Source organism: Tauraco erythrolophus, chromosome 4, assembly GCF_009769465.1.
Source record: "Tauraco erythrolophus isolate bTauEry1 chromosome 4, bTauEry1.pri, whole genome shotgun sequence".
Classification (NCBI taxonomy): Eukaryota; Metazoa; Chordata; class Aves; order Musophagiformes; family Musophagidae; genus Tauraco; species Tauraco erythrolophus.
The window spans coordinates 36,305,788-36,323,490 of NC_141468.1; the positions used below are offsets into that span (position 1 = coordinate 36,305,788).

Below are 17,703 nucleotides of genomic sequence, written 5' to 3' on the forward strand. Positions count from 1 at the left end.
ACCAGAGGGATTCCCTTGCCTCAACTCAACCAAAATGCTTGGGTTTTATTTTAAAGTGCTGAGCACAGGCAGTTCCTTCTGGAACCTGAATTTCAGTTATAATTATGTGTGCCCAGCACTTTTGCAGACCACGTCTGAAGACCTTTCGTATACACAACATATAGTTCATTCTGACAGGGAAAAGAACAGCAAGAGAGACTTACATATTCATCACATTTCTTCTTCTCCAGGTGGCTGTTTGTGAGACTTCTTCTGCTTTCTCGATCCGAAATAAACTTGCTGAAAGAAGTCAGAGGATTTATTTCCAGCACGTGTTTAGAAAATATGAACACATTAATTCCACAAGAAGCATGTGATTCCAAAATACGCAACATATAAAAACCGTATGCGAAAGAGGTCAAACTCATAACTATCTAATGAGTCAGATTATGCTTCTCTGATACCAGCGTACATCAGGCATCAATAAAGGTGACACTAGCACAAGATCAGAATAAATGTATATATACAGAATGGTCTTTTAGGAGATTTAGTAAAGCAGCAGCACCGACTTTGTGGACAGGAAAGTAATTTGTTTGCAGAGACACTAAGAGGAGATACTTCTCCAGGTGTCCCACAGAGGCATGTGTGATCAGTATCCCCTGCTCCTGAATACTTAATTCACCATATTGCAAAATCAAAACACTTGTGTAGAGAAACACGTAATGAACAGGTTTTCTTTCTCTGCACTCTTTCCTTGTTCTGTATCCTTGATATATCCACATTTAGGAACTTACTGTCACCAGAACAATATTTGCCTCCTGCGGCTGTGTCGGTATCCTCGGGATTTTCGACATTTCTGAGTTGGATAAGCTTTTATTTTCTCCCAGACCCTCTCTTCAGCAAACATTTTAGTTTGTATAAAGCATTCTTTCAGCTTTTCATCTTTTGAAGGTTTATGAACAATTAAGTCCCTGGCATCTTCGTTAATCCACAGACAGTTCTTAGGCTGAGCTGGCTGATGCATCAGCCGTCGTACGTGTTACATACCTAACCAGGGGCTGTCACAACGTGTTAAGAGACCCTTTTTGCTGTAGGTAAACGAAGGTGGCTCTTCTTAAATTAAAACAAACAATATGTGAACACAAAGAGCAGCACCGCTGGTCCCACAGCTGTGAACGTCTACTGGCTGGGGATGTATAGTTTAAACTGTGACTCAAGAGTGTGCATCCTTTGAGTACATCCCGCAGCATTCAGGCTGGGAAGTTAACCGTGCACTCATAAAGACAGAGCTCTATCAAACTTCCCTGCTGTCCTGGTTGTGGACTAATTACTAGCAATATGCGCTAGCACAGCTTCCAAGTGTATGTCAAATCATGTAGTTGTAATGCTGCCGACTTGGTGTCCACAGTTGACACACTGGGCTCTGTGTCTTTAACGTTTCGTGTACGATATACACATTTTGAGTTTATCCCTTAAAGCCAGGCATAGTTGGTAAAATATATAGCATTTTTGCTGGTTTTGTTGCAACTTTGACTCCTACCCGTTGGTCTGCTTTGACTTACTTTATATCACTAAAAACCAGCTATAGGCTTCTCCTATAATTTTTTAACTACTAAATTCACCAAAATATAGACACTGTGCCAGGTTTACCAGCCCTAATGCAATTGGAATAGATGGCTGTACCTCTCTCACTGTTTTAAGAAGTGAAAAGCAAACACTCCTAAGATAGGCTGATCCAAAATTAACTCTCCAAAGCTCACTGTGTAGGTATTTCATCCTCATGGAATAAAATCTCAACCTGATACAGAGTGTGTGCTTTTTTTTTTTTTCTTATGTCTGTTTAAAGCCCGTCTCTTGAACGCAGGCAGCAGAGTGTGAATGGTTTGAAAAAGACATTTCATCTCTCTCTCGAAACACCCCGCAGGCAAATTGTACAGGCAGGAGCACAGAGAAGAGTTTTGTCTCTTCTGGATTGTAAGTGCTGCTGGGAACATCTGTGGACTTCGCCTTCTTCTGTCATTTATGGAGATCTTGTGTCATTTCAGATTTTGTCAGAGTTGTGATAGAAGTAACTAGTCCACTCCCCCGCTTCTCCTCATCCCTCTGCAGCCAGTCCCCGTTTAATAACTACAAAAATCACAAATTTGTAGATACTATTATTAATGTCACCTGGCATTGAAGTTCAATGAAAATTAAAGAACCAACACCTGATAAAGACAACACTGAGTAATATTACTTGAACATATAAAGCGACTGTGGGACTTTCCATTAGAATACTTTTGACAGAGTAAACAGCTTCTGCAGAACTGGTATCTCCTGTGGCTGACAAACACATTATTTCCTTCTGGATGGGACTTTAAGAAACTAGTCTGATTTGATAAATCGATCTAAAGTACTTTCTTTTGAGTTAGTCCTACATTAAAATGGACTGAGCTTGTTGTCCAGCCTCTCATCTCCTATTACAAGCTGGGCTCCTTATCCACCCCACGTTTACCACATCACACTGCACATTTTTCTCCATTAATGCTGTATGATGTGTACGAGAGGGCAAAGTCGGACATGGGAATGTGGCTACCAGGCTCCCAAATCACGAGGTGCATAGCATTGTGCCCAGCTTTTTTACATGGCGCTTCCCAGCACCTGCCTCCCAGCCCCAGGACGACTTGCCCAGAAAGCTCAGCAGTGATGCAGTGGTGGGGGATGTGGAGTCTGCCTGATTTGGGGCCGTGCTGCATTTGCTGTTGCAGGCAACTTAACCTGCAAGTCCAGACGAGAAGGTTGCCTCGAGACCACACTCAGTAGGTGGCACATACGTACCATATGTACACCTGCCTTTTCCATAAATGGAATGTATTACCGAACTCAAATTAAAAAAAAAAAAAAAAGAAAAAAAAAGAGAGAGAAGTAGGGGGAAGGTAATCCAATGGATTCAACAGAAATTAATTTTCCAAAGATTTTGCTTTTTATAAACATCTTTTTAATTTCAGGGTGGTTTTTTTTCTCCCTATAGCCTATGAAAGGGAACATATGTTGGAATACTGGAATTTCTAGTTAAACCATGACACGCATCTGCTCTGCTTAATAGATGTGCTTAGAAAACGAGCTATTCATTGTCACAGCATGTCTGTTGTATCTTTGACCTTTATAAATACGACACGAGTGAAGTGAAGCGACTGTTTACTCCCGCCTCTCCCAGCCCTCCCAAGGACGAGAGGCCACTGTGACAGGTGCTGTGGAAATGCGCAGTAGGACCGTCTGTGCCATCAAAGCCTTGTGACTCCCTGACAAGCATGAAATCCATTTGTGCTGTTTGTTGTCTTCATTTCAAACACTTTACTCATCATTGAAAGACATAACTGTTCTTACATGTTTCTGCTTTCCTGTTGTGTTTCCTACATCACAGCCAAGTATGAACAGCTTATACAAAACTTTTCAGATACATTAATAAAATATCCTGGCCAAAAAATAACCAGCTCATCTTTGCAATGCATGAAGCCTCGTGGTCGGCTTGGAAAGAATTTCTTCATCAAATCTTTTTCTGGTTTGATTTAGTGCAAAGTAGAAACTTTATCTTATTGATAAAGTGGTTTTAAAAGGACCATGTTAACTGTGGTTTCCAAATTTAATTTATTAAAGGACTTAAATGAGAAATGTTTGATTGTGGTGATATCCCCGAGCTAACCATTTTGGCTAAGCAGAGTTAGCCAAAAACCATTTAGCAATCTCAGATATGTTTAAACATAACTAAATTAGAGTCATATTTGACAATGTCTTAAACATTTGTTAGGGAAAGCTAGTTTTGCCAAGATGACAGAACTTTATCCTTAGGCAGCTTCTTAAACTGAATGCTAACTTAAGCAACAGCAAAGATTTCAAGGGCAGGCAGGAACAAGAAATGCAGAAGAAACCACTGTCTGACTTACACTGTGAAACTTGGACCACACCTGGGTATACCTACTAACAACCCTGTTAACTGAATGAGGGGTGCTCAAAACTTACTAGTAGCTGTAAACCAAGACAGCAGCTTCCCGAGAGCATGGTCACAGTTACAGATAAGGAGTAAGTCAGTCATCTAAATACTGGTTTACAGTTATATGCAGAGATGGCAAAGTTTTATAGCCAGGATACACGGTTAAAAGTCACCAAATCCATGTCTGGGTTTGATGCAAGTCTCTTTGTTGACATTCCCAGAATCGCGTACAAAGAAAAACCCCTGCCAATACAGCCCCTTCCAAGCAACATCCATTCCCTACATACAACTGCACATATAAACACATATTTAGGCCATAAAAGGCTGGAAATCCAAAGGAAACGAGAGAATTCTTTTCCAAGAGCAAATTTACAATCAGACCTGGAATCACATTCACCCTGGTGTAGCTTCTCCAAAAGACGCTTAAAAACTCTACTCTACATTGAGCTTGAAAAATTATGCACTGGGAGAAAAAAACGTTTAAAATGAAATACAGAGTGCAAAATCAAACAGGCTGAAACAACAACAAAAAGTTAGTTGAAAATTACAGATCTAATCTAAAGCTCAAGTGAAATCAACAGAAAAGTCCACTGATTTTGATGGACTTTGGAGTTTCACAAGACCTCACGCCATGTGCCAGGCAGCTCAAAATTCTTGCGTATGCCCATTAACCTCCTATTCCATGGAGACAGGATGCTTGCCAAGATAGTTATAGAAAGGGAATAACCACATCCTTCCAGGATGTGTTTTGGCACAGGGTACAGAGCAGGGTCTGCCCGCTTACTCATCACCCTTGTCGGCGCGGAGTTGCTTGTGCAGGCCAGTGGGCCAGGGGTGGCTCAGCCCCAGGGGATGATGGGGCTGCACTGGTGGCGACATGCTGATGCGCTGGAAGCTGTAGTCAGCATGAGCTGCCTTGAAACTCTTTTTCAGACATGGAGGGGAACATGAACACACTGGGAAATAAGGCAAAACTCATGTGCCATATTACATATTATTATGGGACCTTGACAGGCTGGAGAGGTGGGCCTGTGAGAATCTCATGAAGTTCAACAAGGCAAGTGCAAGGTCCTGCACGTGGGTCGGGGCAATCCCAAGCATAAGTACAGGCTGGGCGGAGAATGGATTGAGAGCAGCCCTGAGGAAAAGGACTTGGGAGTGCTGGTGGATGAGAAGCTCAACATGAGCCGGCAATGTGCACTGGCAGCCCAGAAAGCCAACCGTATCCCAAGCTGCATTCAAAGAAGCATGGCCAGTCCGTCGAGGGAGGTGATTCTGCCCTCTACTCTGCTCTCGTGAGACCCACCTGGAATACTGCGTTCAGCTCTGGAGTCCCCAACACAAGAGGACATGGAGCTGCTGGAGCGGGTCCAGAGGAGGGCCATAAAGATGATTTGAGGGCTGGAGCACCTCTCCTATGAAGACAGGCTGAGAGAGTTGGGGCTGTTCAGCCTGGAGAAGAGAAGGCTCCGGGGTGATCTTAAGCAGCCTTCCAGTACTTAAAGGGGGCCTACAGGAAAGCTGAAGAGGGACTTTTTACAAGGGCATGTAGTGATAGGACAAGGAGCAACGGCTTTAAACTGAAAGAGGGGAGATTTAGATTGGATACAAGGAAGAAATTTCTCACTCAGAGGGTGGTGAGGCACTGGAACAGGTTGTCCAGAGAAGCTGTGGATGCCCATCCCCGGAAGTGTTCAAGGCCAGGTTGGATGAGGCTTTGGGCAAGCTGGTGTAGTGGAGGGTTTCCCTGCCCATGGCAGGGGGGTTGGAACTAGATGATCTTTGATGTCCCTTCCAACCCTAACCATTCTATGATTCTATGATTCTATATGTTGTAAGTAGCCATCCTGTGAGCACCTCGGCAGAGGGATGATAGACAACTGTAATGGGCTACATCCTACAACCAAATGATGCTCTGCAGAGGGAAAAAAGTTATCCAGAAAGGAATGGAAAATTGTGGAATATGTGCATCTGCCTGAAGAGTCAGAACAGTAATCAGAAGTTCTGTCTCTGAGTTTCTGACACTCTTTCCTCACTCCGCTCTTCTTCTTCTCATAGGCAGTCTGGATCCAACCCAGACCTTGTCACGCTTACTACACCCTAACTCCACAAAGCACATCATGACCACTGAGGATCAGGCACATACGGCACGCTTTTTCCCCACCCTCCATAAACATTCACTGAAAGATGAAGCGCTAACAGGGCTTTCCCCTAACAGTTACTAGTGGCACCAGCCAAAGCGCTGGGGAGGCGCAGTCAGCTGGGTACAGCCACTCCTTCTCCTCTCAAGGATATAAATCCTCGGCAGGCTCCAGAGAGCAAATTTACTGCTGTCAGCCCCGAGCTCCTTGCCTTATGAAGTGAGCCAGCAGGAAAGTTAAGCAGGTTTATACTGGAACTCTTTTGTTTTGGCAAAGTTGGAGGGGCTTTTTTCCTTGCTCTTTTTTTTTTTTTCCCCCTAACAAGTGGTTTGTGTTTCGTTTTGGCACTTTCCATCAAAGCAGTTGCATCAGAAAATTCCCGGCCAGCTCTAATCTTCATCAGTGCAGCTGCGCTGCGGTCGCATCGCTACACGGCACAGCTGGCGACCGCTCCAGGACTTCCCCCGGGTGGGCGGCAGAGGAGGCGAGCTGGCACCCTCCTGCTGGGGGGTTTTTGCCAGTACCACCAGCCAGGGCCCCTGCTTGGTCCTGGAGTATGATCGGCTCATTTTGCTGCATGCATGGTACAGCCAACACCGGTTGCATATTCCCGCACACGACGCCAAGCTCCTCGTCCACCCACGCGGCCACAAGAGCCACATAGCTCTAACCTCACTTGGGAAAAAACAGCTCTTAATTTTGTTTCTACACTAGCCAAAAGGAAGAAAGGGCAAGAGAAGAGGTTTTCAAAGACCATAAACACAAGCAGCAGCCCAGCAGTACAGGAGTAGGACAATGTGCCGCAGAGGCTTCCCAGTGGCACCAGTGCCAGGCAGGGCTGGATCCCTATGCAGGCACCGGCCAGCCGGTGTGCTCCACCTGAGTTTGCAATATTTGAACAGGAAGTTTGATCAACAAACAGCTCCTTGTTTTACAGCTCACAAAACCCAAACAGGGCTTGTCAGCAGGTCTTTGCTGTAAACAGGAGGGCTCAGCACCTGATGGAGGCTGGTAGGAAGGCCTGGAGAACCACTCTGGGGTGGAACAGGCTGCTCTTTGAAATGGCTGTATAGCTTATAGGAAGAATCTACAGCTTGATTTAAACAGCAATGATTAAACATTATTTAAACATAATGATTTTCAACAAGATTGATTAATAGATGTATTTTTTTAAACTTGATTTGTTAGGTATACGTCTCTGTTTTACCAGCTTCTTGCCATCCCTGCCTCAGGGAGCAACAGCCACTGCCCGGTTTACCTTGCCGAATTGCGAACATGGACCAGGACTATGTCTGCTGCCAACACCACCAGCTGTAAATCCCCAAGAGCTTGGATGCACAGAGGTGGCCAGGCAGGTTAAAATTGTCACATCAGAGATCAAAGGTCAACAAAGTGACTTGCCCCACATTATGCGGTTGATCTAATTGTATTAATTATTATTACTTCTTTGCTGTGTGCAAGCAGACATTTCAAAATGTTGGCTTTTTGCTACATCATATTTTTGTGCATTTTATTAGACTAATTTGAAAGATCCAAAACGATGAATAAATTGCCACTGTTTGCTTTATCTGCTGTTGCAGCCTATGCCCAACAGATGTCACATATGAAATTCAAATTACATCTTCAAATGGAGCATGACTTGGTAATGAATAATTCAAGACGTATACTGAAAATTAGAATGCTGTTTTTAAACAGTGTGTTTCTTAGCACAGGCAGCGTCAGTGGAAAAATACTCACCTATTTATCTGGCCATTTTCCACCTCTGTGAAATCGTTTGAATCATTGCTGATGTTATCATCTTCAGGGACAGTCATATTCTGCAATTCAGTCAGTTCTAATCCAGCTTTGAAAGGCATCCTGGGTGAGGAATTGTAGGTATCCAAGTGTTTCTCCAAATATTAGTATTTGGTTGGTATCACGTGAGTAAACTGCAGCCCCAGTGTCAGCAACCTAAATAAAACACAAGAAAAAGACCCAAGATGTATAACACCAATAGCAGGCAGTATCACCAGAAGAAGCCAGTGAAGCCTGGACAAGAGGGACCGTCCTTACCAACCAGTTTCGTATTGTTAGAAGGACCTCAGGTTATAATCTAAATGCATTGCAGAACAGTAGTAACCTTATATGCCTTAATGAGATCGACTTCATTAACCTTACAAATTTACCTGATCCCACAACCAACTGCTGAAGACTGTACTTGTATTTATAAACTAGTGAGCAAACCAATGCTACTTGTTTCAGGAAAAAAAGATTAATCACCTACAAATTACGGAATAAAAACAATTTCCTTGTCCGAGTCCCATTTCACTATTTGGTGTTCGTCTTCTCTATGTTCTCCATTCTTACTTCAAAATATAAAATATATTGTGTCTGTGCTATTGCTAACGGGGTGGAACAGAGGGATAGAGTACTCTGTTCCGCTAATATCTGTATTCCAAGTATTTGAGTATGTTAAGGTTTGTTGGAAAAGAGGATGTACAGAGGATGCTTTGTATATGGTTAAACTCATTCTGAACAAGGACAGAATCAGACAAAAACAAATCCCTAAGCTCATGTATCATAGGAAGAAAGAGTAATGTATATCTTGTGTCAAGCAGTTATTATCTAGAGATGAGGTGATCTCTCCTCTGATAGATGTGTTGCATAAAAGCACCAAGAATAACACCAAAGGCAGACCAGACAAGTCTGCAACAGTGACATATTTCCTCATCAGCAATGCAAATCAACTGAAAGACCAATATTTTCCAGCGCCCGACCACTCTCGGCTGAGCTACAACTCCAGCGTGGCGCTGAGGCAACAGGATGTTATTCACAAACAAGCTCCTGCACCACAACTCTCTCAATTCCCATTTTGTGAATGAATTTCCTGCAGCATTGCCAAGCAACTATTCACCCTGGGGTACGTGGTGAACGCTCAGTTGCCAGATTAATTTGGGGATATTTTCAAGTTCTCAGAGCTACCTCAAAACCATCAACCTGCTTGCATGCAACCGAAGAAGTGGGAGCATCCTCAGCTCTTGCCAGACACTATGTCAAGGCAGGAGGACACAGTTCACTTTTTTAGTTATGACATCTGCCTGTTTCAAATTAAGTTTACAGGACCCAATACTTCTGGTTTATACCACATCCCCATCATGTGGAAGAGGGCTTTGCAAATGAGCACGGGTATTTTTTTTCCTGTAAATACTTTCTCAGAAAAGTAATTTTATCTTGAACTTTATGTGTGTTCTTAACATTTCCTCAAGAACCTAAACTGTACAAATTCCAGGTGCAAAGTTTACAGGCGAGGCTTGAGGCTTACACTATGGCAGGATCTGCTCTTTGCTACTACTGAAGGAGCAACTATGCACATGGTTATGGTGGCAGACAGGGCCTGGTACAGCCTGGTGCGAGGATGGCGGGGGATGTGAGCTGGGTCCTTTTCAGCTTCTCCACAGAGGGGATTTCCACTACAGATACCAGGGGAGCGACTGCTCGGGTATTAAAATGTTGGAACAATTAAAAAAAAAAAAAAAAAGTGGATTTAGGCTGCTCATAAATAAATGCAGACTGGCAAGCAGAGGGTGGTTTTAGCAGTGACATTCTGGAACAGTCTTCCCAGAGGCTGCGGGGATAAAATAGTCTACCTATTTTGGAAGAGCAGCATGATCTTTTCATAAAAGGATAAAGCCACAGGAGACGGTGGCTGCTGAGGTGGCAAGGACTGAGGCTGCTGAATCCTGAAGCTTCTTGTGACCATGAGTTCCTAAAATAAACAATTCCTTAATAGACGTGACCACCTCTGTACCGAGATCCGTACCCCCTGGCATTTAAACACCCGTGTCAAGGTTCCTCTGAGATCCAGCTTTCCCTTTGGGTGCCTTTTGCATCACGGGGAGGACTTTCAGAACTGCCTTGACGTTGCCTGTGCTTAATAAATTCCCCATTAAGCCTTTCAAAAAGCAGGTGCTGAAATTAGCGCTCCTGTGCGGTAAACAGCGTGCTGGAGAGCAGACTTCGCAGCTCACCGACCTGAAGCTCCTGCTTCGTCCTTCTGTAGCCGAAACGCTGCGAGGCTGGACCGGCAGCAAAACCAAATCTTTGCAGTGCAAAGGACCTTTTTGTTTGTTTGTTTTAACCAAAACTCTATGAAAAATGGAATGAACAAAGAGGCAGCAAAATCTTAGTGCAAGCAGTGCCAGCTGAAGCACCAGCAAGCATTTCAGCAGGTGCCAGGTTTCAGGCAGTCAGGTTGCTCCTGAAGCAGCATGACAGCACGCACATTTCTGAATCTGCTTCAGGTTCTTGCTAGGTTAAGTGATTTACTGAAAAAACACCACAACAAACCCCTGAAATAAAAAAAAAAAAGTTGAGTGAAATAATGCATTGCACTTCCAAGGATGAGAAAACCCGATCTTGACGCCAAAACACAAGGAGGGTGAAGAGAGAGTGGTGGGGCTGGGGACTAAAATTTTCATTGTCACAGGATGAGCTCATCACAAATCTTTGGCAAGGATAACCACCTCGTCCTTAGCACCTCCATCTGTAAAATTAAGATGATAATAGCAACAATAACACTCAGTTTGTGAAGTGCTTACGGATTCAGAGGGAAAGGGTGATAGGAGCGCGATACCTGGCAAAAAAACCTCTATGCAAATTGCAAATTTATTGCAAAGATAACTTTACCTTAGAAATATACAGAGCAAACTTTTAGCCATTGCTAATTGCTCTAGGCACCTTCCACAGTCAGTGGAGTACAGGCGGTCATGTGAATTTCACCCTCAAATCGCCTATTTTAAATTTCAAGTTCACAGACGTGACAAATGGTAGAGCCTAAACAAAATCTGCAGTCCCAAAGGGTAGGCTTCATGTCAACCAGCTTCACACCCTACAAAGTTGAGTGTCCACTCCAGGCTTGTCACTTGGCCTCTACAGCAGAGCCTGGCGCTGCCAGAGGACAATCTGCCTCGGCCCACGGGAGGGTCTGCAGCCACGCTGAGCTGCTCCCTGCAAATGCAGTAGCTTTGCTCACAAAGAGAGCTATGACACAGGGAAAGCCAAGATAAGCAAGTCGCCACCTCGGGTGTAGGTGCCACCAAAGCTTTGGGAAGAAAAAAAAAAAATTGCTTCGACTAGTAAAAATTCACTGTACATTGATGCTGAGCTACTGGAAGCAGCATGGTAATTTTTTACTTCAAGGTCTTTTCGTTCAAGAAACATCATTAAATAAATGCAAATAAGAAAAGCAATGTTGGCAAAAGTTCCTAGACTGAGCTTTATTCCTAATTCACATTGAAAGGCAGTAAATAATCATCTGAAGAGTGACTGTAGCAATCCCAATCTCTTCCAGTCTGTGTGCCCAACCTTAAACCTCCCAGAAAGAAAACTTTCAGATACCTGCCATCAAACGTCTCCCCAAACACATATATACTAAATCAACAAGAAAATAAGAATTTTGATCTTTATTTCAAGCTTTTCCACTCGGATAGGCAAACATTCCTCCTTGAAGCAGGAATCACTCTGAGAGAAAACCAGGAAAGAGCTAACAACCCTGCTAAAGGAATCTAAAAGGTCTGTGTTTTGTAGCTGATTCATCCCCCTGTTTAGTAGAAAAAGCACTGCTCTGGCCTAGGAGCTTGGCTTTCTCTTGAAACATCCCATGACATGTCTTGTAAAACTCATTATGGATAATTTTTCAGTGTGTGCTCCTTGCAGAGTATGGGGAACATTACAACTGGTCACAGACTTCAGAAGGAGGACTGTGAGATGACACAAGAAGATAAAATGAGTTTGTTTTTTCTCAAGGACACTGAGACCTTCACAAGCCATTAAAACACATTCCAAGAAACTGGGGTCATTTTCTCTGTTGCCTTCTAAAACATAAAAAAAAATACATCCCTGCAACCCCAGTTTTCTGGACTGTTAAAATTCCACAGTAGAAGTATCAGAAAAAATATGGTAATACAACTTTATTTCTTCTGCTGGCTCAAGCATGAATTCTTTTGGGCAGTACCTGGCTGGACAGGTGTAATCCCAGAAAACACTCTACTAGAAGCTGCAATAGGATCATCACTCTGGTGGTAATGGTGATGGCTTAATTCACAGGCCATTTTTTTTTCATATCCTGTAAATGACATAATTCAAAAATCGCTATCTTAAGACACATGGCTGTCCAAAAGCTGACCCAGAATGTAAGAGGCATTTGAGTAAATGGTTGGTTGGACACTGTCTCGCCCATCTCTGGGTATGGTTTTTGTCACGTGCCCTTGCCTGCTCACCGGGGCACTTCATTCACTGAGCGCTACTCGCAGTCAAATGGTCTTGGGGACGGCAAATATCCAAGACACACTAGGCAATTTTAAGTATGGAATTCAAGATAATTTGCTTAAAAGCTGAAATATGACTCAACTTTCCTCTCAAAGGGAGTTTTGCCAAGAGCTCCTCTTGGTCCGTTATGAGTCCTCAGGGTCCAGCACTTGAGTTTCACACACAGCTGTTTTTATTCTTGCAAAGCCTGAGATGTGATACGTCTGTCTTTGCTCATACTTTTGAAAGTTCTTTCAAAGAAGAGCAATATGACCGGTAAGACACCATGGATATAAATAATGAAACAGAGCCTGAAACTCTGCGTACGGACTATTCATGTAAATGACAAAAAGCGGTAATAGGCTTTATACGTAACAGTGTCACGTTAGGAGGCAGGGAAGCAACTACCTCCTTTTTGTTCAGCATTAGTGACACCTGACGCGGAACATAAACCTCCCCGATTTACTCCTCATCTACAGGAAGGACGAAACAGAGAGATCAGAGCAGAGCCACCAAGATAACAAAGAGCTGGAAATTAAGGACTGACTCACATCCACTGAGCAAACATCTGCAGCGCTTGAAATGTCATTGCCTCCAGCTCTTTGGACCTGCCCCTCTGCAGCAGGATGCAGCCGCAGCAGCGGCGGAAGGATGCGGGTTCACCCCGGCCCCACCAGTGGCCCAGCCCTGGTGGGCTCGAGGGCTCCAAGGAGAACGACCGAGGTGTCGGCACGTGCCTGTCCTGCCCACCGGCAACACCACCGGGCCATGGGTAGTGCAGCGGCTGGAAGGCCTTCCAGCTGCTGCAGCTGTTTGCTTGGTGGCTGCAAAGCCATCACCTTTCATTTCCAGAGTCCTTCTCTCTCATATGGCCCCCACAGCGCAAGGGATGGAAACAGGTAAAAGATAAGGCTGGAGGGGGGAAAAAAACAAGTGACAGAAGACTTGAGAAGAAGCTCGGAAGAGGATGCTGCTATAAAAAAGGAGTGACGAGAACCAATGTGGATTCTCAGTCTGTCTCTGTACAGCGTGACCTTGTGCTGCAACAGGAAAACGTTCCTGCTCTGCCCCATCGCTCTCCACGCTGCCCTTTCATGCTGCCATAAAGAAAGGGAAGACAGTCCCAAATTAAGTCTCGACAGGCTACTCAGCTGATCAAAGGCAGGCAAATAAGAATCATAAAATCCTGGTCTGATTCACCCAGTGATTCATTACTTTAGGCAAAACACTTAAAGATGAGCCATAAAGGAAAATGGTTTTAAGTACATTTTTGTTTTGAGCCCTTCCCAGTCAATTTAGGGAAGGCATTTGGCAGAGGAATATAGTCACATTTTTTCCTAATTGTATTCTCTGTGAAACTGCCCAGAGAAGTTGTGGATGCCACATCCCTGGAGGTGTTCAGGGCCAGGTTGGATGAGGCTTGGGCAACCTGGTGTAGTGGAGGATTTCTCTGCCCATGGCAGGGGAGTTGGAACTAGATGATCATTAAGGTCCCTTCCAACTCTAACCATTCTATGATTCTATGAAACCCCCTCAACAGTCTTGGTTTTGCTGAAGAAATCCCAGAACGCACCACACAAAATAAACGACTTTTTGTCTTCCATGGAAGGTGGAAGCGCTGTACAAGCGGGGCTGTATGGGTTACAGCAACGAAACAGACTACCCACATGTATTTGTAAAGGCCAAATAGCAGCTCTGAAATTCCTCATTTTAAATAAATTCTGTACTACGAAAGGAAGAACCCTTTGCATAAGTTCATCTGTAACTCACTTTTCCTTCCCCGTCCCAGCTTACAAGTCATTTCTTTGCTTCTATGTTCCTGACTGTAAAAGACAGAGTGATGTTTACCTGATAAGCTTACACAAATATTATGAAAGTTAACTGGTAAAGGTCCATGAAACACTTCTAACATGAAAAAGCTGCCATTTTTCCCAAGAGTGGCCGCTCAGACTTCTTGGATTGGATTAAGGTCACAGCATAATACCTATCAAAAAGGAAAGTGAATTCAGGCTTAGAATATTTAAATATTCCCACAACATCTCGTTTTCCTTCATAATACAAACTTTCAAAGCGACAGTTATTATCATGCTATGGTGCTAAACGTGTTTCTACAGAAATGAGCAGGCTGAGGAAAAAGACAGAGGAGAGCACAGGAGGAACGAGAGTCTCATTTCTGCTCAGTCATCACTCTTCCCCTGGTAAAGAACAGACCCCAAAACCCAAAAACCCTGACGAAATGTAGGACAGAGACCCAGGATGAGCAGCTCGCAAAGCAGAGGGGCTGAGAGAGCCCTGCCTCCCCCTCCGTCCTTTAAAACCCTTGTCAAAAGCAGGATTTGGACACGGAGGACAATTGATCCTCCATGTTCTACGGTAGTCTGCAGAAAGCCTCAAACAACTCGGGCATAATCCTCTGCACCAGGGTAGGCGGATCACTCGCTGCCAACATGTCTCCCATCCTCACCCGGGCTGGAGAGCCCAGTCGGTCCAACTACAGCATAAATAAATAGTCTGAAGTGACAAACGAGAGGAGGATGCTGCAGTGTGCTTCAGTGAAGTGCTCTCTCTATGGCACCTCTTAAAAAGAAAAAAAACCAAACACAAAAAACCCTTCCAAACCGGCAAAGTCAAATAGGAGTCATTTGGTATGACAGTGAAGCACATCCCATTTTAGTCAGTGAATTTCCACTGGGCCACAGCAGAAGGCTTCTGCTCACTGGCAATACAGCAATTCCTAGACTTCAGGCGGATTTTGCCAGTTGATTTCAGCATAATCTCGGCGTGGGGTCCTAGCCTGAGAAGGGCAGTTATTGATACTCTATATCCTTGAGCAACAGATGGAACTTCCTTGTAGAGGCTTTTGTTTTGAAACAAATAAAGTAAAAGTTAGATGGAAGGATGCTCTTTCTTTCTCCCAATGTAGCTGTTTTTACCTCTGATCTAAGACAGTTAGACTCAGAATGTCTTTTTTATTCTTCCAGAATGCATTTTATCAATTAACAAGGATCTTTTAATCATACTTTACTTTTCGAACAACGGCTGCTCCACGTTATTTTGCCTTTCAAGGCGCGAGTAAAATCTAAACAAACCTGAAAGTGAACGAAGCACCGCAAAGCACAGGTTACTATCATTTGGAATAGAGGCTACTAGAAAGGCCCGAAGAGGTCCGTGGGACACTGAATAGCCTAAGGACATGAGGTGGCTTCAGCTGGTGGCACCAGCAGACTATAGCTTCGTCTTCCATAAAACCAGCTGCCAAACACGGCTTTATTTCAGTCCTTCTAATGTCATATAAACACAGCACGGGTTTACACACCTCCTCATCTCCTCTTTCGCAAGGAGACACATCCTAGCTACAGGTTGCTTCACAAACTCTGCAAAACAATGGAACGAACCCTCTGCCATAAGAGCAAGCCGGACGCATACACACGTGAGCAAACGCGTACCCTGGCATTCAAACCTGCCCATTTTCGTTCTCGCCGTTGGCTCACGGAAAGCGAGCAGCTTAGCTGTTACTATGTATTTACGGGCAAACACACACGCGCGCGCCCGCCGTGGGCCCAGCCTGCATTTTCTGAATACCATGAAACTTCCACCGACCCTGTGGCAGCGCGGGATGTAAGCGCAAGGCAGGGACGTTTCCCAGCAAGGCCGGGCTGAACCCGCGGCCGCGCATCCTGCCGGGGCTGCGGCACACGCGGCCCAGCCACGCAGTTCCAGCCATCGCGCTTGCTAGGGCGAAACTCGTTTATTATTGTTTAATTTAATTTTTTTTTTTTTTTGGCGCTGCAGCGAAAGCTCGTAGCTGCTGACTGCCGTTTTTGTGTTTTCTTTTCGTTTTGTTTTAAAGGCACGCCGCAGCGGCTCCCTACGGCAGCATCTGCCCCCCCCCCGCCCTTCACCGCCCAGCAGCGTGCCCCAGACGCGGGGAGACGCCGCATGGCCGGTTCCTCCGTCCCCGTCCCCTTCCCGCCCGCGACCCCCGCCGCAACGATGCCGCTGGGCTCCTCCATCCCCTCCCCGGCTCGCTGCGCGCATTTTTAGGGTTCGAAATCCTCCGTGCCCGCGGCCGAGGAAGCACATTTGGCGGGGCGAGGCGGATGGCGAGGGGGGGGGCGGGGGGGTGCTGCGCACACGGCGGAGACAAAGCGCGGCCCGCAACGGGCTCCGGCCCGCGCTGCGCGTCCGCGGCGCGGAGACAAAGGCTGCGCGGGGAGCCGCGACCCGTCTCCCCCCGATTGCATCAGCTGCTGCCTACCTTCCCGAGGAGCCGCCGGGATCCCCCGACGTATAATCCACCCTCTCCGGCGAGAACCGGCCGGAGCACCGCGACAAATAATTACAGTGATAATAGTAAAATAAAATGTTTTTAAAAACTACGAAAAAGGGGCGAGGACGGGGGGAAATTAAATTGGCGAAACGAAGGCGGCGAGGAGGATGCCGTTTCTCCTCCCGCCGCGGGTGTGTGCATGTGGAGGTGGGCGGGAGGGCGGGCAGGCGGGAGCGCGCCGGGCGCGCCGCCGCGCCGGGCGCGCCGCCAGGCCGGGGCCGGGGCCGGGGCCGCGCCCCCAGGTGTTGCGGGACGCGGAGCCCCGCGGAGCCCCCGCGGCGCCGCCTCGGCGGGGCCGCCCGTTCGCACGTGGCCCCCCGGGCAGGGCACCCACGGGGCTCCCCGCACCCCCCCGCTCCGCGGCCTCATGTACGTTCAGCGTCTTTTTTTTAAAAAAAACCCAAACAAACAACGTTTTATTCTTTTTGCAACAACAACAACAAAATATTTTCCTCTCTCTTTTTACACGACGGCTTGCCCGCAGGAGAAGCCCCCCCGGCCAGCAGGCCGGATTTTTGTGGCGTTTTCCCTGAAATGGCCACGGAAGATCTGGCATGATGATGTTACCCAATTTCCTGTTTCGTCATGCAAAATGTATATGCTGCCAATGCTGCCACTTGTGTGAGAGGTCAGAGCATTCCCGACTGAGGCAAGACACGCTTTTCAGGCGTGAAGGGGGGATTTGATGTACAAGATGATTTGCGGTAGCTCGTTATTTCTGTACCAATCTCTAGAAAGTGTTGTATGAGCTTTTTGGCTTGCCAAAAAACTATTTAAGAGCAAACCTGAAGCAAGACGGCATTGTGGCTGACAAATTTGAGACCGCAGTCCTTGGTTTCACCCCACGCGATGCATGACTTGCACGGGATATCACGAGGCAAAGAGTACAAGAATGTTGGAGCGCAGGGTTTGGGGGCAGCCTGCCTGGCCATCCACGGAGGGGAAACAGCTACTGGGAAACTCTCGCGGTATCTCAGCCGGCACCTTCTTGAGATGTT

At 45.8% G+C, this 17,703-nt stretch overlaps 1 protein-coding gene across 1 annotated transcript in view; it reads right to left on the minus strand.

Annotated features, from left to right (window-relative positions):
• SLC38A1 (solute carrier family 38 member 1) overlaps nucleotides 1-16,668 on the minus strand; it is a 36,688-nt gene extending 20,020 nt beyond the window's left edge. Inside the window, 3 exon segments of the mRNA XM_086610391.1 lie at nucleotides 204-279; nucleotides 7,828-8,040; nucleotides 16,634-16,668. Of these exon segments, the coding sequence (XP_086466517.1) occupies nucleotides 204-279; nucleotides 7,828-7,946 (195 nt within the window). The 5' untranslated portion in view covers nucleotides 7,947-8,040; nucleotides 16,634-16,668.
• Nucleotides 16,669-17,703: the final 1,035 nt, after the last annotated feature.